The 23,093-nt window shown below is 42.4% G+C and overlaps 1 protein-coding gene across 1 annotated transcript in view; it reads left to right on the forward strand.

Moving 5' to 3' along the window:
* The first annotated feature begins 20,857 nt into the window (after positions 1-20,857).
* The window catches only part of Hmga2 (high mobility group AT-hook 2), a 132,607-nt gene continuing 130,371 nt past the window's right edge, over positions 20,858-23,093 (forward strand). Inside the window, exon 1 of the mRNA XM_070036705.1 lies at positions 20,858-20,975. Coding sequence (XP_069892806.1) covers positions 20,865-20,975 — 111 coding nt within the window. The 5' untranslated portion in view covers positions 20,858-20,864. The remainder of the gene's footprint in view (positions 20,976-23,093) is intronic.

Here is a 23,093-nt window from a genome sequence, read left to right on the forward strand (position 1 = left end):
CTAAAGTTTAAAAGAGTCCACATTTCCCTGTTTGACACTCTATGGTATGTTTATGCTTAAATATTTATGATCTCGTGAAACGATCTTTTTCCTAAGAAAATATGTGAAATGTCATCTTTGACATTTAGTACTTGGCTCTAATGTGCATTGCTCAAATATTTTAACCACCTAAAGCTCTCATTTTTCCATAGTTTCTTTTCTCTTTAAAGAGAAAATTATTTTGTTCACTTAAACACAAACATAGACTATATACTATTTAAGAACATGAGATGAGTGATTTATATCTTATCTAAAGAGCATTGTAGTCAGTGGTTTGCTTCCATAGAAAAGCACAAGATATCAACGTCAAAGGATTAATGAGTTTACTCTGCTTGTCATATAGCAAAGTATTAATAGAAGCTGAGGATACATTATAAACAAATGCTTGTTTTTAATACAACTTCATAATTTCATGCCCTGTCCCTCAGCTTTTTTCTATCAAAAATTTTAAATGGGTTAATACAGAGTTTTCACTGGGCTTACTAAAACTTTGCTTATATATTTATGGAATCTTTATGTAACATATTTTAGTGTGTTTTAAAGACAGAGTCAAGTAGAGACTAGAGATATATGGTTGTGTTGATGAACTATATTATTGACAGACTTATTCGTTGGACTTTTGAATATATGTAAAGTCAAAACTGACGTCTTTTTCTCAAAAAGGTCATTTAAAATTTTAGAATTACATGTTTGCAACTTGCCCTATGTGAAGATTTTAATAATGCACCGGAACACATTAATCTCTATATTTGCATATATATTTAAAAGACTTTGGAAATCTTGTAATTTAATAACTTATCAATGGTCCAAGATCTACCAATAAACCTTGCATAAAATATAAAGGACCCACGTACAAAGACTGCTTTTTAATTTCCAATTTCTCAGCCAAAATTGTATTTCATTTGCTTGGTGAAGCAATATATTATTTTGAAAGGAACAATGGAGTCTGTGTTATTGTTGCTGTTGCCTACCATAATTTTTGGTGGTTGTGGAGTTTCTTGAACTTAGAGCCTGGGTACTCTTCCTGAGCTCTTTTGTTCCAGGCTAGCACTCTACCACTCAGCCACAGCTCCACTTCCAGTTTTCTGGTGGTTAATTGGCAATAAGAGTTTCACAGACTTTGCCTAGGCTGGCTTTAAACCATGATCTTCAGATCTCAGCCTTCTGAGTAGCTAGGATTACAATGACAGTATAAAAGGGAATCATTCTGTGTTTATGATAGTGCATATGCATAACTCCAAATGTCTACATAAACAGTAGTTATAACCAAGTTTATAATGTTATAATCATGTTAACATAACTCTAGATGACTATATGTTCTTATCCGGTTGCTGTCCAAAATGTAAATATTGCCTCATCTTAAAAGTTACTTTTAAGCTGGACACCAGTGACTCATGCTTGTAACCCTAGCTATTCAGAAATCTGAGACAGAAATGTTCACAGTTTGAAATCAGCTCTGGTAGAAAAAACTGAGATTCCATCTCCAAAAGTGACCAGTGAGAGGCTAGGTGGAGGTGTGGATCAAATGTTAGAAGGCCAGCCATGAGCAAAACAAGTGCTGGCACTGGCTAAAAAAATAAATTAAATTAAAATCACTTTTTTTTAAGAATTACGTTGCAGTATCAAATGTTTGGCTAATGACTAAAAGTGGAAATGTTCTTAGATATAACTGCGAATTAAGTTAGCTCCTGGTAAATCCCACTGTTAGGGCTATTGTTTTTCAAAGGACTTCTCTACATACAGAACTAATTGTTAAAATTTCAAAAACTGTGTTGGTAGATGAAGGTTTCCACTCAGAGAGCATCAAATGCATTCCACTAAACAAGTGTATAGAGATGTCAACAGAACAGGAATATGTAAAAAAAAGAGTTATTGTCCATTGTTAAATTGTGCTGGCTCACAGAAAACACGAATCTATCAAAGTCACTTCTTTCCTGCTATCCTAAAGGAAGGGAAAAGCATGACTCTATTAGCACTATAGGGAAATCATGGTTCATCAGAGATTTACTGATGGCTAAGTGAAACCTACCATTTTATTTTAATTGAAAATTCATATACTAAGTTGACACTTGTTTTCCACGTTGTCCTTTTGATTTCAGTGTATTAAGTCCTCCAAATGAATTTAATCCTTTCTACTCTTGACTTTCCTCGGGATTATGTCTCTTGAGAAATCAAGCCTCAGCTAATAGAGCATGGAGCTTGTTTGTCTGTTTGATCTTGGAGTGGAACCCAAACAGCTGGCCTTAAGCTTGCCGACCTCCTGCCTCAGCTTCCTGAATTCTGTGATTACAGGTATCAACTACAATGTCTGGATTGGAACATGATTCTTCACCCCAGGACAATACTTCGTGAAGCCATATCTATGGTTTTTATTTTTGTGGTCACTTTAAATTTTTCTAGTGAAGTATTTTAGAAGCAACTTAGTAGCACTGCTTTCCTCTTCTGGGTTTCTGGAAAGACTGTAAAGATGATGTCAGCATTGAAGGACCAACAAAAAAGGTGGGCTGGAGGTGTGGTTCAAGAGGCCACATCATTTTATAAAACCCAACAGAAATCATTCTAGACTAGAAGATTGTGGGCAAAAGGACACTATGCTTTTGTTTTTTGCTGTGAGAAGTCTCAGGTGACTCTTAGAGCTTGTGGCTCCATTCTGACTGGTTTAAATGTTGATTCAGGTCCAGAGTAGCTTTACAGATTTAAAACTGAATTCTTTGCTATATATAAGGTAGCAGGGTACAGTGAATTGAATTGTGCACTGCCCCCCCCAGCAAAAAAATTAAAGGCTCTGTCTGCATCCATGCCTCTGATATCTGTGACTGTGACTTTATCTGGAGATAATGTCATTACTGACATAACTGAGTAAAGGCTATCTAGATAGATAGATAGATAGATAGATAGATAGATAGATAGATAGATAGATAGATAGATAGATAGATAGATAGATATACTGGTGTCATTATAAGAGAAAGGACAAGAATCTTTGAGACACATAGAGTGAGGGCGCATAAAGATTAAAGTGATAAGTCTACAAGTCAAAGATAGTACAAGATGGTCATTAGTCACCCCAAGAATAGATTCTCCCTTCAGGATGGCAAAATAGTCACTCAGAGCTGCAAGAGGGGCACAGAACAGATTTTCCCTTCCAGCTTCCAGGAGAAGCCAACTCTGCAGCTGTTTTGATTTCAGACTTCTGGCTACCAGTATTATGAGAGAAAAGGTTTCTGTTGCTTTAAACCACCCGGTTTGTCCAGCAAATGGACATATATATTGTGACCCTCCTGTGTGGCTCTGAGGACAGTTCCTTTGTCCCAGATGCTGTCAGAATTTGTTAGTTGCAGCTACAAAGGTAGAAGCTGAGGTTTTCCCATCTGCTTTCCTGGTCTCCACCAGGCACCTACATTACCAAACATATGGAAAGGAAAAAAAAGCCCAGCCATGTGTTTGCAAATAGCAAATGTTATAGATAAATAGCCTGATTTTTTTCCTATGCCCTTCAAAATATAGATTTCCATGACCAAGAATGACAAGCGCCCAAACCTACAGTTAGAAGCATGATTGAAGACACTTGTATTTGCTGTGACAATGTAAACTAGATGACAACACTTACCATTTCCTACAAGTGACACATTGCTTTCCTAAGTGTCATAAAACTCCTTTTAATTCCTCTAAACTTGCATAATATGAAATGACTTATGCTTTTTCAAAAGAAGGAAAGATGGAAAGAAAGAAGGAGAGAGGAAAGGAAGGAAGCAAGAAAAGAGGGAGGAAGAAAGGGGAAAAGGAGGAAAGAAGAAATGAAGGAAGGAAGGGAGAAAAAAGGAGAGAGTGAGAACCCTACTAGTCCCTGAAATGTGAATATACTGCAGCAAGTATTAACATTAGTAACTATTACAATCTTTAAGTATTAAAATATTTGGGATATTATTAAATAAGATTGTTACTGTCTTCTCAGTTGACTGCAGATGGGTAAGTAGTCATAGTTGACCACTATGATATGAGTGCCAAGGAGAATAGATTAGAATAAATCCTCAGATAGTCAAAGTAAATTCTCATATACTGTAACTTATGCCCATCCCTGGACAGCAAGGCCTGGACCCTGGGCAGCCCCTCCATCCACAGGGAAGGCTGACATTCAGTCCTATCCAAAGGTACTTCAGCAAGCTTCTGAAAGTCATACTGCCTGTATTTTCCATTATATAGAATAAGTGAATCAGCATCCACTACAACATGGAAAGCTTTTGACTAATCAGAAATAGTCTTTGTAGTGGTATTTATGCTAATTTAGTGGAATAATGCTAATTTTCTTTTATTTTTGGATCAGGTCTTTAGTAACAGAGAACTTCCCCTGCATTTTTTCTCTTCTCCCTCCTCCTTAAGAGGGAGGAAAGGGGAGCCACAGGACAGGGTAGCTGGCTCTGTGCCACTTTATCCTGCAATTGAACAGTCTGCAGATGAGTAGAATGATGGTATTTAAGAACCAACAAAAGGAAAATATAAATCCTCTAGGCATTAGATATGTGTAATTTACTCTAGTTTTCTGTTTCAACTTTTAAAAGAATGCAAGATCTGAGACAACAGCAACTCATTAATAGGCTAGATGCAGCACTAAATCTCCTTCGATTAGGGTCATAACAAAAAACATTATTTATAAACATATGGTGAGACTTGATGAGGTTAAAAGGATGGTGGATCTAATTTGCCATCTTCATCCACAAGGTCTCAAGAGTGGTGAAAAATCTGCTCCTTGTAGAGTCATCTTGAACATTATGGACTAATCTTGGGGCTTTCTGAATAGCTGCATTTTCTGCTAAAGACTTGGGGTTCAGGGCTCATCTCTTCATTACACATCATTCCCCATATTTGTGCAAATGTGCCATTTCATGTTGCCCCATTGTTCTTGAGAACTGCCTACATTTAGAGAAAATGAAATATTTGGCACCTCATTATCCTTGATAATATTGCCCCTAACTTGTGTTTATTGCCCTTTCATTTTACACCGCTCTAATATTAAAACCTTACCTAACACCCACCCAGATTTGCTTGTTTTAGCCCTTAGAAAAACCTCCAGCATTTATCTTCCTCTGTATTAGGCAGCTTTTGTCACTGCCATGAAACACCTGACACAGGCTCCTTAGGATGAAGAGATTTATTTTGCTCACAGTTCTGGTGGTTCATGTGTATGCTGCCTGTTTTGCCACAGTTTTGTGGGGACTCTGGGAATGGCTGACAGTAGAGGTATGCAGGAGCACATGCTAGGGCAAATGTCATATCTTGAGTAAGCAGACAACTGAGTGGGCAAGGCTAGTGTCTTTTCTTTCCTTTCTCTCTCTCCTTCTTCCTCTCCTTCGTTCCTTCGTTCCTTCCTTTCTTCCTTCCTTCCTTCCTTTCTTTCTTTCTTCCTTCTTTCCTTCCTTCCTTCCTTTCTCTTTCTTTCTCTTTCTTTCCTTCCTTTTTCTTTCTCTCTCTCTCTTTCTTTCTCTCTCTCTTTCTTTCTCTCTCTTTCTTTCTTTCTCTCTCTTTCTTTCTTCTCTTTCTTTCTTTCTTTCTTTCTTTCTTTCTTTCTTTCTTTCTTTCTTTCTTTCTTTCTTTCTTTCTTTCTTTCTTTCTTTCTGCCAATACTGGGGCTTAAACTCAGAATCTTGAGCTTTCACTTTTTTTTCTGCTTAAGGTTGGCACTCTATTGAGCCACTTCCATTATTTCTGCCTTTTGGGTGGTGAATTGGAGATAAGAATCTCACAGACTTCACACCGTTTCCCCCTAACCCCCCCATCCCCCTCCCCAGGCTGGCTTTGAACAGTAAAAGTAGCTAGAGTTACAGATGTAAGCCACCAGCACCTGGCAAGGTTAGCTTCTTTTATGAAACCATTTTTGAGAGAACTCAAGGGGTCATAGCATTCCCTTCCAAGAGTATGGCCCCAGTGACCAAAGAACTCCTACTGGGAGGCACTCCTTAAACATTCTTACACCTCACAATAGCAACATTCTGGAGACGAAGCTGTCACTAATATGGGGTCTAGTGGGACTTTCAAACTACACCCAAATGAGAGCACCCATTATGCCCATCCTGGCCTTTCAGACTCGGCCCTTACTTGTCTAGATGAAATGATTCAGGTTTCACAACTGCCTTATGATTTTCATGTCTTCCTAAGACTGACCATTCTCTTATTTGTTCCCTTGCCTCATACTTCCTGCATTTCCCTTATTTGCAGAGTTGATTGAAAGTTGAATCTTGCCCTTACTCAATCATCAACCCTATATGTAAAAGGACTGTAATACCCATCTCCCATCCTTCATCAGCATCAGCCTAGTGTTGGTACAGAGGAGATATGCTATGTCACTTGTTGACTGATATACAAATAAATAATGAGCAGGAGATTAAACGTTGGAAGAGGAAGGCACAGAATCAGAGGGAAACAGTACAATATACAACAAAGGGGCCTATCAGCTGCACTGGACACTGATGAAAAAGAACAAAGCAACCCAAGGGCAGCAATGGGAAGGGAGGAATGAGAGGGAAAGAGGGAACAGCTGACACTAAGCAAAAGGAAATAAATGCATATATCACCCGATGTGGAAAAAATAGTTGTATTGTCAACGCTTACAGAATTCATAAATTTATAAACCATGATAATAACAATTTGCCTTGTGAAGGTTAAAATGTGTTTGTGACTTTAACTATCACTATCCCATGATACGGTGAAATCTGTGAAATTTATATAATCACAATCTCAATAAAAATTATTTTAAAAAGTTGGAAGACATGCACAAAATAGTCCAAAAGATGGTGTAACTAAGGAAAACAAAATTTAATACTGTCTTTTGAATCATTTTATATCTTTTCTCTGTGTTAGAATTGAAATCTGAATGTTTTTATTTAAGATAACTATTGTACATTCTGTGTCCCAAAGGAGACAAGATTAGCCAGAGACTGTACTGTGTTTATTCAAGTGGTCCTATGATATGTCAAAATTAATGTAATTTTTATGCTGTCTCCTGGTAATGCATTTGAAGAGATGCACATTTTTAAGATGAAGTCTGCCCTACAAAAGACATGAAGCTCTGATGCTAAAACATTAAAACTTCACTTGCCTGTACTGTGAAATCATTCAGACTCAATGAGACTTGATCCTTGCACTATATGATTGCTCACTTAAACACAAGAGGAATATTTATACACTATAAATATTGATGGGAAGATCTTATGGAAATGATCCTCCCTGAATGATTGAACCAAAAGGAAGAGCCATCTCTCCAATTTTTCCCCCACTACTGGAGATTGAAATTCAGACTTCCATGCATGAGAGGCAGGTACTTTATTCATTCATGTCCCAATATACTGTTCTATATACTTTATTTCATTATTAGTTGTGTCTGTTTCTGTGTGACATCCCCAGCCCAGCAATCTGGCTTTCTATTAAGTATATACACAGGAGTTATCTGATCAACTGAATAATTTCATAGTCTGACAAGACATGGCTTAACTTTTACTATTTGCTTACTGTCAACAAAGGCATGACTCAATGAACCAAGAAAGGAGAGAGGCGAGTTAGACTGAGAAAAAGGAGATCCAGCTAAAATGAGATGTGGAAGCATTGTTTTTACCTTCCAGAATGTCTCTCTGGGTTTGTATACCTTGCATTACCACATGCTTCATACTTTGAGAAAGAAGGAAGATGAGGGGAAAATAGAAGAGAATCTGGAAGGGAGAAGAATGGGTAGAATAAAAACCTGTATGTAAAGGCTTAGTGGTATTAGAAAAGGCATGGTTTACCAGGAGGCCCCTAGGTCACTGGAGTGTGCCCTGTAAGACTCAGATGATCTCTTTCCTGTCCCTTCCCCCCACCTCTTTCTGCCTCTTGGTTTATGATGCTGAGTACTCACTCCAAAAGTGTTCAATCTATCACTCTCATCAGAGATCAAACCAGTGGAGCTACTTACCTTGAATTTGAACCTCCAAACCTTGCTCTCATCACAAATTAAGTGCCTTGGGAATTTGGCTGTAGTAAGGTGAAGCTGGCTACCGCAGAATGGGACAAGAATGAAGTGTGAAGTAGCATGAGTACTCAGGAGTGGTCAGAATCACAAAGCAGTGCAGAATGGAACAAAAGCTTCAATGAGCACCAGAGATAAAGACTAAGTGAAGAACTTGGTATCACATACAATATACCTGCCACTTCTGTTACACAAGTACAGTGCTCAGGCATGGATCCAGGCCAAGGAGGGAAGATCTGGCATAATGCTATATTGAGAAGCAAGATAGGTCCCTTTCCTTCCCCCTTTTCTTCAACTTCCAGGTTCAGTTGCCTGAGGCCAACCACACTCTGAAAATATATATGGGAAATTCCACAAATAAACAGTTCATCAGTCTTAAATTATTTTATCCCAACAAGATAATATTCTGACTGTTCTATTTCATCACTAGCTGTTAATTGTTCATCTGTTTCTCTGCCTAGTTTATCTATTAAACCTTACTAAAGGTCTGTGTATATGGGAAAAGACAGTAGATAGAGTTTAGTGCCACCTACTGTCTCATGCATGCCCTGGGGTCTTGGAATGTCTTCCCACCCTGTGTGGGATGGAGGGAGGATGTGGCTATTGTATTATGTGTGAAAATTCCAGAAGCAAGGGAAGAATGCTGATCTTGTGTGGCCAAGGAAGAGTAAAAGGTCTTCAGGACACATAGACTCACTATGCAGAAAAAATCTAAAATTAACAAAAGATGGTTATAAGAAATTACTTCTTGGGAATGAAACAAGAGCCAGTGTGTGTGTGTGTGTGTGTGTGTGTGTGTATCATTTTATCTACTTATAATTTTATGTAATTTACATAGGTTAATATATATTTCACATAGGTTAATATATAGTTCATATATTTCTATAGTATTTAAGAATTTTATTAAAGACATATTTCTTTTTTAATTTTAGAGAAAAGACTTTAGGGGCAGTACTGGGATTTCAATACAGAGCTTTGCTCTTGCTAGGCAGAAGCTCTTGAGCCACACCTCCAGCCCTTTTTATGCTTTAGTTTTCAAATAGTCTCATGTTTTCCCCCAGGGTTGACCTTGAACTGTGATCCCCTACTTACGTTTCTGCTGTAGCTGGGATTACAGGTGTCCCACCATACCTGACTTGCTGAGATAGTGTCTTACTAACTTTTTGCCCCAGTTAGTTTTGGACTGCAAACCTTCTAATCTCCTAATATCTGCCTCTTAAGTAGCTGGGATTACAGGCATGAGGTACTGTACTAATCTAGAAAAAAAATGTATACCTGTCTCTGTGCCCAACAAGCACAGAGATCAATATAGAGGCTCTCCTCATGAGGAAGGAATTAGAGGTTACATCGAGAAGTGGGAATAGTATATCACTGAATGGATTGAGTTCTGTTTTGTTTTTTTTAATATTGAGAAGACTTAGCCAGGCATCAGTGGCTTTTGCTGGCAATCCTAATTTCTCAGGAGGCTGAGATATGAGGATTCTGGTTCAAAGCGAGGCTGGGCAGGCAAGTCTGTGAGACTCTTATCTCCAATTAAGTACCAGAACACTGGAAATGACGTTGTGGCTCAAGTGGTAGAGTGCAAGCCTTGAGCAAAGACGCTGAGGGACTGTGCTCAGGCTCTGAGTTCGAGCCCCACAATTGACTGATAATAATAATAATAGTAATAATATATATACATTCACACATACATAATAATAACATATACATATATACATATACACACAGACTTTAACTTTAGATACTAAATGCCACTAGCTATTCAGCTTTAACTAGATTTACTTACATTTTGCTTACTATTAAGTAGAACTAGAAATTCCAGGTTGTAAACCTTCTTGATGATTTTCACATTGATGATATTGATATCTTTTTTTTTCTGGGGGTTGGGGGAGATGACTGGGATTTGAACTCAGGACTTGAGCACTGTTCTTGAGCTTTTGTGCTCAAAGCTACCACTCTACACTTGAGCTGCAGCTGTACTTCTGATTTTTTGGTGGTTAATTGAACTAAGATTTTCACAGAATTGCTGCCTGGGCTAGCTTTGCACTATATCCTCAGAGCTCAACTGCCTGAATAATTAGGATTATAGGAGTAAACCACCAATGTTAGACTGTTGGTGTCTTTGATATGGTACATGAAAGTATTTCATGCTCTTGAATCTTATTTCTTAAAGATTTTCTTAGAATCAAGAAGCATCACCTCATATTCTGTGTTGGATTGGAACAGACATGCTGCTTTCTGTGTGTTGTAAAACTTGACCTCAGGGCCTGGGAACTGTCCCTGAGCTCTTTCACTCAAGGCTAGATCTCTACCAGGTTGAGTTATAGCTCCACTTCCAGTTTTCTGGTGGTTAATTGGAGATGAGAGTCTCACTGACTTTCCTGCCTGGCTGGCTTTGAACAGCACTTCCCAGATATCAGCCTCCTAAGTAGCTAGGATTACAGGTGTGAGCCACTGGCTCTTTAAGTAGTTGTGCCGAGGGATTTCAGTTCAATATGTCCATTTATGAGTATAGTGCATCTTCACCAACATCACCCCCACCATCATTCTCCCTCATCCCTCTCAACTCTACCCATCCCCTCAAGTTCCATTTTCACAGTGTACATTGAGTATGATGATTATATTCCCCCACTCTTCTTCTCTCTATTCATCTGTCCTTCCTCTCCCTGAATTCACCACCTCTCAACAACACAGTTCAGCCTTCTCATATTTTAAATTGTAAGTTAGTTGTTCCAAGGAGTTAAATGATTGCAAGAGCGAGGCTTATTTTGTTGTGTGCTATATCACCTGAATCTCTAACTCTCCCTCTTGTTTTTTTGTTTTTTGCTGTTTCCAACACTCAAAATTAATCTCCAGTCTCACAAATCACTTAACCACCTCTCCCCCAGAAATCTTTCTCTCAAATCCTCTATTTGGGGCGCAACACTTAAATTTATAATTATTGGATGCCCAAATGATCAAGAATTATAGTGCATTTTTTTTCTTAAATGTACTCTTCTTTTGTACCAACTGTTGCTAGCTATTACTCAATAGTTTTTTTTCCTTCTTAAAAAAAATAAACAAGTGATTCTGAAGTAGATGTGGTAGCTCATGTTTATAATCCTAGCTTCTTAAGAGACAGAAATCTGGATGACTACAGTTCAAGGCTACCCCAGACAAAATGTTCAGAAGATTTTATCTCAGTCAACATCTGGGTGTGATGGAGCTACTGCCTAGCAAGTGTGAGGGCTTGAATTTAAACTCCAATATTACTAAGAAAAGAGAAGAGAGAAAGAAACAGAAGAGGAGAAAGAAGAGAAGAGATGAGAAGAAGAAAGAAGAGAAGGAGAGGGGAGGGGAGGGGAGGAGAGGGAAGGAAAGGAGCAAAAAGAAAAGAAAAACAAGGCTGGGCACTGGTGGCTCAGGCCTTTAATTTTAGCTACACTGGAGGCTGAAATCTGACCATCTCAGTTGGAAGGGAGAAGGGTCAAGAAAGTCTACAAAACTCTTATCTCCAATTAACCAGGAAAGGAAGGAAGTGGAGTTGTGGCTCAAGTAGTAAGAGCACAAGTAGCCTTGAGCACAAAAAGCTCAGGGATAGTGCCTACACCAGCTCCGAGTTCAAGCCCCAGGGTCTAGCACCAAAACAAACAAACAAACAAAGCAAAAGACAAGGAAAGAAACAAAACAAAGCAGAACGGAAAGAGGATAAAGATCAAGTTATTCCTTCTACTCTGCTCTGGAGTCTTCTCCTCCGTGCAGTGGCCACGTGTTTGCCCTACCTCAGCCCTTACCAGATACTCAGCCCTGTCTCCAGGGCTTCCATTCTCACCAAGGTCTTCAGGCTGCTTCCTCCCTCACTCCAGCAGCTGGGGGTGGGGGTGGGGGCATGATAGCCGGGTTCTCCAGTATAGCCAGTGTCCAGGATCCTCAGTGACTCTTTTTGTTCCTATTCCTGTCCAATCTCTATCTGTGGTCCTTGCGTTTCAATGCCTTCACAAAAACCATCTGCAGTGAATTGTTTCCAGCTGCCATCTGACTAACAGGAAACCTCTCCTGATACGTATGTACGTCTCAGGTTTGCATGGCAGCAGCTTTTCTTAAAATCCTCCCTTCCCTTGCAGTCCCTTGGCTCCCTTCTCCCATGTCTAGCGGGCCTTCTAGATGATCTGGGCAGTGCTTCTCCCAAGTAGCCACCTAATCCCACACCGTGGGGAGTCTCTTCTTTCCTTGAACTCATTCAACACATATTTGATAGTGATTACCTTTTCCTGCTTTAAATTATACTGACTGTGCACACATAGTCCTGGCTAGTTTGTAAACTCTTTGAAGTCTGAACCCATATCCAGGTCTGACTTGTTTGTGTTTTTCTTTCTTCTTCTCCTGCCCAGATTTTGTTTCTTTTCTCAAAACTACTCAAGATAAAGGTTGTCAGCAAGTCTATGTTCTTCATTCTTATTCCTGCTGATTATTTAGTATTTACTATTACTTCTTATTCCTGTAATACATACCACTTACAATGGACATTTATAACAAATTATGGAGGATACTAACATTTTCCTTTGGTGATAACATACTTGTTAACATTTTAAATAGGCAACATTCATCTATGCTAGTCACACGTGTCCCTTGGATTTGTGGGTCCAGGATCGTTTGCAGTTATCAGAAATTTGCCAATGCTAGCTAGGCACTGGTGGCCAAGGCCTGTATCCCATCTACTCAGGAGGTTGAGATCTGAGGATTGTAGTTCAAAGGCAGCCAAGCAGGAAAAGTCTGTGAGACACTTATCTCCAATTCTTCATTAAGAAGCTGAAAGTGGAACTGTGCTCACGTGCTAGAGAAAAATCATTTGACAGAATTCAGCAACTCTCATGATAAAATCTCTCAGCAAATAGACAACAGTTCCTTCAATTTGATGAAGAACATCTATGACAAACCTACAGCTAATATCATCAACACAGACAATGATGAGGACTTAAAGGCATTTCTACTAAGAACAGAAATGGAGCAAGAATGTCCCCTTTACCACTGCTTTTCAACTTGTACTGGAACTCCTAAGTAAAGTAACACAAGTAAGGAAAATGAAGGTACAGAGATTAAAGAGGGAGAAATATAACTTTCAAACTTCACAGTTCGAAGCCTGGAGAAAAAATTCTCAGTAGACTCTATCTCCAGAATAATTAGCAGAAAGCAGGACTGGGGTGTGGACCAAGAGGTATAATATCAGATTTGCATTCACAATATCCTGTGTTCAAATACCAGTACTGCCATTTTTTAAAAATTCTGCTCTAGGAAAATACCCTTGAACTTTAACAATAAGAAAATGAGTAATATGATTTTTAAATGAGCAAAAGACACGTTACCAAAGAAGATGAGAGGATAGATGGTGAACATGCAGTTAACAAAAGATGTTCAAGTGTATCACTAGGGAATGGCACATAGAAGCCACAATGACATGACACTGTACACCTACAAGTGCCACAAAACACAACCTCACAACACAAAAAGCTCATGAGAGTGTGGGGCAATGGCAACACTTCATTTTTTACTGGTGGAAATATGAAGTGCAAATGGTTCAACCATTTTGGAAGATAGAGTATTAACTTCTTCCATAGTGAACCACACTTCACTGTTCAATTCAGCCATCACCCTTCTTGATATTTACCCAAATAAATTGAAAACTGAGGTTCACACAAAAATATACACACAATGTTAATAGCACTGGTTTTCATAATTGCCCCCAAACTGGAAGCACCCGTGCTGTTCTTCAGTCTGCAAATGGAGGAAAAATACTGATATAGCCAGGTAATGGACTATTGTTCAGCAGTCAAAAGGAATGGACGTCAAGCCAGGGAAAAACAAGAGAGGAAACTTAAGCATATATTACAAAGAAAAAACAGTACTTGTAATCCTAGCTACACAGGAGGTTGGGATCTGAGGATCACCGTTCAAAGCCAACCCTGGAAGGAAAGTCTGTGAAACTCTTATCTCTACTTAACCACCAGAAAACCAGAAGTGGTACTGTGGCTCAAGTGGTAGAGTGCTCTTGGCCTTGAGCTGAAGAGCTCAGGGATAGAACTCAGGCCCAGGGTTCAAGCCTCACTACTGAAAAGAAAGAAAGAAAGAAAGAAAGAAAGAAAGAAAGAAAGAAAGAAAGAAAGAAAGAAAGAAAGAAAGAAAGAAAGAGAAAAGAAAAGAAATGAAAATGAATCTGAAAAGGATGTCCTCTGTGTTATCCCAATTATATGAAGAACAAGAAGACACAATTACCAAGACAATGAAAAGATTAGTGGTCACCAGGGATGAATGAGATGTGAGGCCAATCCTTTAGGCAGAATAGAGGAAATCTGGGCACTGAAACTACCCTGTCTGATGTACAATGGTGGATACTTCTCATCAGACATCCATCCAAACCCTTAGAATCAAACATCAGAAGAGTGGACTGTAATGTAAACTTGGGGTGATAATCATGCATGGAGGTGGGTTCTGGCAAATGTAGCTCTCTGGTGACAATATCCATAGTTGAGGAGGATATGTAGACAAGGGATGTATGGGGATCCTCTGGACTTTCTTCTCCATTCTGCCATGAGCCTAAAGCTGCTCTAAAGACAAATTTTGGTACATTTCTTTTTTAAAAAAAGCCAGTCAATCACACTGTAACCTAGGCCAAGGCAAGTGTAAGTTATGGTGTTCATAAATTACATAGGTGTTCTTTAACTTTATATAGGTGTATTAAAAGGGAAGGATGTATGCTAGATAGGCTCATAGCTCTGTCTAGTTCTCAGCCTTACATGTAATTCTAACGGTGTTTTGCTTTGTTTTGTTGGTATGGGGCCCAAACTCTGGGCCTAGGTGTTGTCCCTCAGCTCTTCAGCTCAAGGCTAGTGCTCTACCACTTGAGCCATAGCACCACTTCCGGGTTTTTCTGCTTATGTGGTGCTGAGGAATCAAACTCAGGGCCTCACGCATGCAACGCAAACACTCTACCACTGAGCCACCTTCCCAGCCCTGTTTTTTTTTTTTTTAAGTCACTTTTTCTATCTGGTGCTGGTAGGTTGATTCCCCCACCCCCGAAACTAATAACATACTCTCCATTCATTGTCTCAAACTGTATTATGGTCTGTTGAGAATTTTTTGAATCCTAAGTTGAGTATCAGTGAGTTAGCTATCCTTTCTGCCTGAAGGACATCTGAAAATTTGAAAATTATACCAGGATGCTGATAGGAGAGACCACCTTTGAAGCTGATGTCAGCACAAAAGAATGCGGAACATCCAAACCATGTTTCTTCAGCTTTCCACAAGGATGTCATAACAATTTTTATCAAATGCTTACTTCATTCCAGGTGTTATATTTCGCATGTGTATATGTTCAATTATATACATAATGAATTATGTGTGTACATATTCATAGAGAGAAATTAGAATGCATACAATATAGTCATTAGAAACTGTATTGTAGAAAAACATTCATTAATATGAAGAATACAGCATGTTACTTAAATAAAAACTAGGCTATGAAACTGAATCTGAAGTATGAACTTCTATAAAGTCTAGAAGGAACAAAATATTCCAGGATTTATTCTGAGTCGTAAGACAACTGGGAAGCATTTTTCTTTACTTGTCTTCAGAAATGCATGTACTATTCTGTGATACAGAAAAAAGAACAATAAAAATAACAGCTCAAAGCTAGGCGGTAGTGGTCTACACCTGTAATGCTGGCAATTGGGAAGCTGGGGCAGAAGGTTTGAGGCCATCCTGGAATACATAACGAGGCCTTGTCTCCAACCGACTTGTAGACAGACAAACGATGATAATGCAAAATAAAATAATTTAAAAAAACGGATAAACTATGGGTTCTCCTAGAAATGGAAATTGTTTCTAGAGTGGAAAATGAATTTTAGAAATGTCAGTTGGGCTGGAGGCTAGAAGTAATCCCATTGTGAAGGGAGAGACCCCTCCCACCCCCCAGATCACAGAAATGACTGAAAGACAATGTAAGAATTGTCTAGAAGGCAGGAAAGGAGGGGCTTAGGACCTACAAAGACCCAGAGTAATTCCCGGCTGTTTGATTTCCAGGTAACCCCTTACTTGAGATTTTTATTTTATTTTCCCATTCTTTGGGTTATTCATTTGAATGAGTTAAATAAAAAGACAAAATAGTTTTGAGGGGGAAATGGTGGGGAAGCTTTGATATCTATTAACAATCCATCTCAAATCTTAGGGCCTGAACAGTCTTTAAAACAATATATATTTACTCATCTATATTTGGAATAAGCATGGAAAAGATCGCTCTTCTCTGCTCCACCATCAGCCAGGAGTGGCTTAAAGGCAGGAATTGGAGGGACCTAGTACGATCTGAATGTTCACACATTTATCTGTTAGTGAGAGTTGGCACAGCTTCTTTCTGTCTCTGATTCTGATACTATCTCTGTATGGCTTTCTCCTCACAGAGTTCTCACTATGGTAGCTTCAAAGTATCTTGTGACATGTTGGCTAAAGGATTCCAAAGTGGGGTAAAGGTGAGGGGTAGTGCAGAGAGAGAGAGAGAGAGAGAGAGAGAGAGAGAGAGAGAGAGAGAGAGAGAGAGAGATCCAGATACTAGTTGTACTGTCCTCCTATTCTTGTCTTAAGTAGCCTCCAAATTTATACAGCCTCACTTCCCACTGCCTTTTGTTTATGATAACCAAATTAGTAAAGCTGGTTGATAAATGTTAGTTATCGCTTTGTGACCTATGTAGACTCACTTTCAAAACACCTGGTGATAGTAAACCTTTGTCATAAAATAAATAAAATGAATCCATAACTCAGTTGTAATTTGAGAAAATCCTTAATTTTCTTAACTCATGAATACATTGAAATGTAAATATAATGTGGTAAATACTGTGAGGACTTCAACTTCTTCATCACCAATAAATCTTCCTTTGTTCAAAAGAATTTGGAAAGTATTTTGGTGTATGTAATGCTTTTGTCATACTGTATGCTACATTTTGTAAAATCATTTCTTTATCAAAAATATCTTTGTCATGTTAATAAATAAATTGGTAATTACCAAAAGCCTAGTATACAAATCTAGACAAAATAGCACTTAAAGAAAGCTATTAAGCAGGGCGCCAGTGGCCATATCCGTAACCCTAGCTAATCAGGAAGCTGAGATCTGAGGATCTTAATTCAAAGCCAGCCTAGGCAGGAAAGTCCATGAGACTCTTACCACCAAAAACAGGAAAAGAAGCTGTGGCTCAAGGGGCAGAATGCTAGCCTTGAGCAATAAGTTCAGGGACAGCACCCAGGGTCTGAGTTCAAGTTCCAGGACTGGCAGGAGGGAAGGAAAGAATAAAAGGAAAGAAAAGATGCTTCCCAATTTCTTAGATGCTAAACTTAATTTTTATGTACATATAATATATAACTAAAGTAGAACATTTACATGGGATTTTTTTATCCTGCTCTATTTATTTTTTAAAATGGTGCTCTGGATCCACTAAATTGATTTTTACCACCCACTAATGAGCTGACCTGTTCTAAACACCAGTTCTAAATCATGTGTCACAGATAATTAGAAACCTTGTTAACATATACAACCAAGGTGCTAATTGTTCAATTTGATAGGAGGTGCAGAAGAAGAAAAGGAGCAGCTTAATGTGGACAGAAACCACCTGGAACTTCTCAAATTAGAAGTTTTTAACCTTGTGTGGATGGGTAATATAGGTAGTAAAACAAAAGAGAGGAAATAAATAATTAAGAAATTTAATTTGGAAATATAAATCTTTCAAAGATATGAACTTCTTAGAAAAATCTAAGGATTTTATATTATAGAAAGAAAAATATATAAAGATTATTGTTTCAAATAGTAAAATGCTCAGTAATTTTCAAGATGAAAACAGATTTGACTGCATGGTCCACAGAAAATATATTGCAACTTGAAAAAACTTAAATACAGCTTCCAAAGAATAAAACTTTGTAAAACAGGGAAAATTTGATGCACTAGTTCTTTTTATAACCTTTATATATTTGGAATGGATCAAATAATCTGAGCACATTAGCATGAAAACAACTGACTGGACCCCCACGCCCCCCTTATTATATTTTTCTTAGATTCTGGGTTAAGGCAAAACAAATGAAGCTTTGAAATTCCTTTACTGGCTCGCGTGCATTTTTTTTTTTAAAGGAAAGATCTGATCATAATATTGAGGTCCTCAGTACAAAACTAAAAACTATCTGACTAAAACTTAGGTGACTTTGACTTTCATTCAGAATTAATCTCTGACTTCTGGCAAAAAGTAAGCAAACAAAAACCGAAGGAGAAGCCCTTCTTGTACGTGTAAGTGAAATGTGCACACCAAAGCACAAACATGTGATCACATTTTTTAAAAGTGTGCAAACTTGGCAGTTAGGAAATGTCTCTGCGATCGTCAGTAGGTGAAATTTCAATCCCTTTGATGAAGATAGCATCTTTCAGCCAAATCTTGACGGAAAACCTTTGGTTCCAGTTAGACCCCTCCCTCCCTCCCCTGGAGCTGCTGGGCTCCATCTGGAGAGGTGGGGGTTCTCCGTCTCCTTCGCAACTAAGCGTTCCCAGACCCGCGGGCAACCTTGAGTTCCAGCAGGGCGCTCGCAGAGCTGCGGAGAATCCCAACTCCGCAAAGAAGAGCTGGAAAAGGATTTAAAATGGCAACGCTGACCAATCAGAGCCGTCGCACCAAAGCAGACATTTACACGCTCCCTCCTCCACCAGCCCGGCAGACAGAACCTGGCGGATCCGAACTCCCGGTTTAGGCTGCGAAGTAGGCTTAAAAAATTAAAAAAAAAAAATCCATGGTGGTCTGCATCTTTGAAAAGAAAAATACTTCCCCAGGCGAAAGTTTTTTTTATTTTTTATTTTTGGAATTAGTCCAAAATAATTTCGGGTGTGATGTGTGAAAATCTAAACCTCCCTCCTCCCCGAGAGTTTTGTGCTTTTGGAGGATGAAAAAGAGGTACATTTAAAATGTACGCCACCTTTAAAAATGGACTGTGGCCATGAAGGTGTTCGCATAACTCTGCAACAGCCCGGGCTATAAAGATTAGGACTTGGCAGAGAGAGTACAATCAAGGTACAATGGAAGGGACAGGTGGTACAATTGTACAGATAAGGAATCTCTGTCTCCTTTTATTTTTTTTTCCTGTGAACGTCCGAACCCCAAATGTGTAGCGCTAGGCTCCAGGAGACTTCGTGTCGCCCCCTTGTTAAAGAGAGAGAGAGAGAGAGAGAGAGAGAGAGAGAGGATGAATCTCAATGAAGCTGGTGCGCTCCACGTGCGCGTGTGCACATTGTTTGCACGTGTGCATGTGTTTGCACTAATGCATGCCTATCCGTGTGCCGTGTGTCTGCGCGCAAGGAAGCGCGCGTGTAACTGTATGTGTGCGCGGGTATCTTTGTGCATGTTTCCTGCGTGTGTGCGCGCCCGGCCGCGCGCTCCGTGGAGAGGGCACCCCAGGGGGAGGCGGGCGGTGAGGGGCGCGCGCTCCCACCACTCGCCATCCTGTTCGCACTCAGTCCTGGGGAGCTCTGCCACCGAAGCTGTCCCGCGCTCTTCCGACAAAGGTTTGGCTCCGCACCGTGGAGGCGCAGGTAAAGACCAAGCCCCGCAAAAACGTGGCAGTAAGTCATTCATATTCTCGCGCCTTCCCAGGACAACCGCCCTGGGGTGACCTCCAGCGGCCAGAGGGGCGAGCCTGGCGGGGAGGAAGCTCCAGATCCTCCGTCCTGTCCCTTTAACCCAGCCGGCTGGCCACAAGCACGTGAGCGGGGCTCCGAGTGGCACCCGGGCGCCGCCGCCGCCCAGGCAGTTTGTATTTCGAACGCTGCCTCTGGCCCGAGGCCAGGCGCCTTGGCTCCGCGGTCCGCCTGGCCTCCCTCCTCCTCCTCCCTCCTCCTCCCCCTCCTCCATCTCATACTTTTCCTCTAGCGCAGCCCCCTCCCCTTTATCCGCCCACGATTAGAGGTGGGCACTCGATCCCGCCACCCCCTCCGCGAGCTCACACACTCATCCCACTGGAACCGCGGGGGCAGGAACTCAGAACTCATCCAGCCCGGGGAGCGCGCGCGCTCCGTGCAAGACGCTGCAGCCAGCTCCCGGTCCTCTCCCGACTCCGCCGTGCCGCCGCCACCGGCTCCCCCACTCGAGGAGGCGCGTGCCACCCACGGCTCGGTGCCTTGCTCGACCCGATCCCACCCTCCCTTTGCGTCTCTCTCTCTCTCTCTCTCTCTCTCTCTCTCTCTCTCTCTCTCTCTCTCTCTCTCTCTCTCTCTCTCTCTCTCTCTCTCTCTCTCTCTCTCTCTCTCTCTCTCTCTGTGGAGAAGGGTGGGAGGAAAGAGGAGGAATTCTTTCCCCGCCTAACATTTCAAGGGACACAATTCACTCCCTGTCCCTTCCTTTCCCCAGCCACTGCCCAAGTGCTCCCAGTGCCCGCAACTCCTGATCCCCAACTCAGACAGGAGCCTCGCCAACTTCAGCCTCACTTTTCCTGCCTCGCTTGCTTCCCTCCTCCCGCCACCTCCACCAACACCGCTTCCTACCTCCACCACCACCACCAGCACCACCACCACCGGCAGCGCCTCCTCCTCCTCCCTTCTCCTCCTCCTTTCTCCTTCTCCTTCTCTCTTTTTGGCAGCCGCCAGACGTCCGGTGGTGTGGATGGTGGCAGCCGCGGCCGCCTAAGCCACAGCAGCCTTCGCCGCAGCACGCCGGCTCGCGACCCTCCCATTGCCCGCGTCTCCACAGCCCTTTCACCCCCTTCTCCCGAAAGGTGCGCGGGGCACCCTCGGGGCGGCGGAGGCGAAGCGGCTGCAGCGGCGGTAGCGGCGGCGGGAGGCAGCATGAGCGCACGCGGGGAAGGCGCCGGGCAGCCGTCCACTTCAGCGCAGGGACAACCTGCCGCCCCGGCGCCGCAGAAGCGAGGACGCGGCCGACCCAGGAAGCAGCAGCAAGTCAGTACACGGGCGTGGTGGTGGCGGCGGTGGTGGTGGTGGTGTGTGTGTGTGTGTGTTTGGAGGGAGGGGGTAGCGCACCCCTTCTCTCCGAGGTCTCCACGAGGGTCCCCGGGATGCGATGCGCCAGGCGATCGGAGCGCGGGAGCCCAGTGGTTGTGGCCGCCAAGCGCTGCCCGCCGGCCGGCGCGGGTGGGCGGGAGACCCAGTTCCAATGAGTGCGCCCTGCAGACTCCGGGCGCCCGCGCCCCTCGGGGTCGGGAGGGGGACGCCGCCGGCTGCGGGGAGCGGGCGGGAGGTTACAGTCCGGCCAAGAGCGTCCTCGGACTTTCGCTATTGTGCGCTTCCCAGCGTGGCGTGGGGTCGCTGGGGGACTGCCCGCCCGCCCGCCCGCCTGCCCAGCGACCCGAGTCCCACACGCCCAAGTCCGCCGGCGCTTTTGTGAGCGCCTGGGAAAGGAATCTCCGGGGGGATTGGAGGGGCGTCTCGGCGGAGCGGGGGTGAAGGAGCTGCAGTCCCGGAGACTCGGAGGGCTCCTTCTCCCCCATTCTCTCTGCTCCTTTTCGGGGGGAGGGGTGCAAGAGATTGGCGCGCCGCAGCCTCCCCCCCCCCCCCCCCCCCGCCAACCCCGGGCGCTCTCGCTGAGTTCTTAGTGGCCCTGGGTTTCTCGCGCCCTTCCGACAAAGAACGAACGCGCCGGGACCCGCAGCCGAGTGCTCTTAGGGATCTTTAAATCCGCGCGGATTTCAATCCGAGGCGGCCGCGGGAAGGGGCTAACGGGAAACCTAGGCCCGCACCGGACGGGGTTAACCGGCTCCGCCACGGGCGCGTTGGAAGGAGTGTCCCAGAGAGTGTACGGTAACCAGGGTCACTTCCTCGCCAGGCGCCCCGTCCCCCCTTTTGCCCCAGGATCTGGAGCTTCAGAGTTGCAGACATGAAAGGCTCTTCTCCAGGGCGAGGGGCTGGGGTGGGAGGGGGCGCGGGGGACCGGAGGGGACGGTCGAGGGGCGCCCGAGACCCCGTGGAGTGGAGGGTTTTGTCTGCGGATGCAACCAATTAAGCGTGCAGCGGGTTCTTGCGGGGCTGCGCGCAGCGCCCAGGGCGGGGGGATATGTGGGGGGCTGCTCACTGCAATTTCCAAACCTCGGCGGCGGCCAGAGTTGGGAGAGGGACCAGACTACTGAGAACCTCTAAATTACACTTCTTGTCTTTAAAAAAAAAATAAAGTTCCCTTCTTTAGCCTTAACTCGCTTCCCTCATAGCAAATAGATCAGAAAAAGAATCCTAGAGTCTCAAAGCAGCCCTGGAGAAGGTGATCAATTCTGTTTGCCGGCCAGTGCATTTTAGAAAAACCGAGAGGGTTGTACCTTTTTGAAGTCATCAAAGGAAAACGAGCCAATCTAGAGGCCCCTGAGTTTTCCCGCTCAGAGCCGGCGACACTTTACACCGTGTTGGAATCCTGTTTTACACCTCCCAGGAAGTCTCTACTCTACCCTCCAACTTGTTTCCCACCCGCCACCCAGCTTTCCCTAACTACTAATTTCAGCCACCCACCCCCTTCTCGCCTCCAGGGGGGTGGGTGGGAGTATCGAAAAGAAATGCGGTGGGGATCTGGAGGTGACTAGCGGTTCTTACCTTTGCGTTAAGACTTAAGGAAAGAAAGAAAGAAAGAAAGAAAGAAAGAAAGAAAGAAAGAAAGAAAGAAAGAAAGAAAGAAAGAAAGAAAGAAAGAAAGAAAGAAAGAAAGAAAGAGTGTCCTGATGTGCTTGGATTGGAGTTTGCTAGCATCACACGGCAGGTTGTAAGCAACCCTAAGCAGGTTCTGTAAATAAGACCTGATTTTTTTTTTCCCATTGAAGATTTCAGGCGTTTTAATTAGTCTCGTTTAATCTCCAAATCTGAATGAAATGTGAGTAGACGATTCACGGGATAAATATTTAGGATCTGTCATATTAAACATCACGTTTTCTTAACCACTTGGACATTTACTGTTTGGCATGGGAGCCATTTGAAAACTGCTAAACCTTTGGGTTTTGCAATTTCTCCTCCCAGATAACTTTCACCCCCGCATACACACACTTAACTCTGAAGTTTTCCTTCAGTGCACTTCCCCAACAT

The sequence above is a fragment of the Dipodomys merriami genome, unplaced genomic scaffold (genome assembly GCF_024711535.1).
Source record: "Dipodomys merriami isolate MVZ:Mamm:240054 unplaced genomic scaffold, mDipMer1.0.p SCAF_10, whole genome shotgun sequence".
In the NCBI taxonomy this organism is placed as follows: domain Eukaryota; kingdom Metazoa; phylum Chordata; class Mammalia; order Rodentia; family Heteromyidae; genus Dipodomys; species Dipodomys merriami.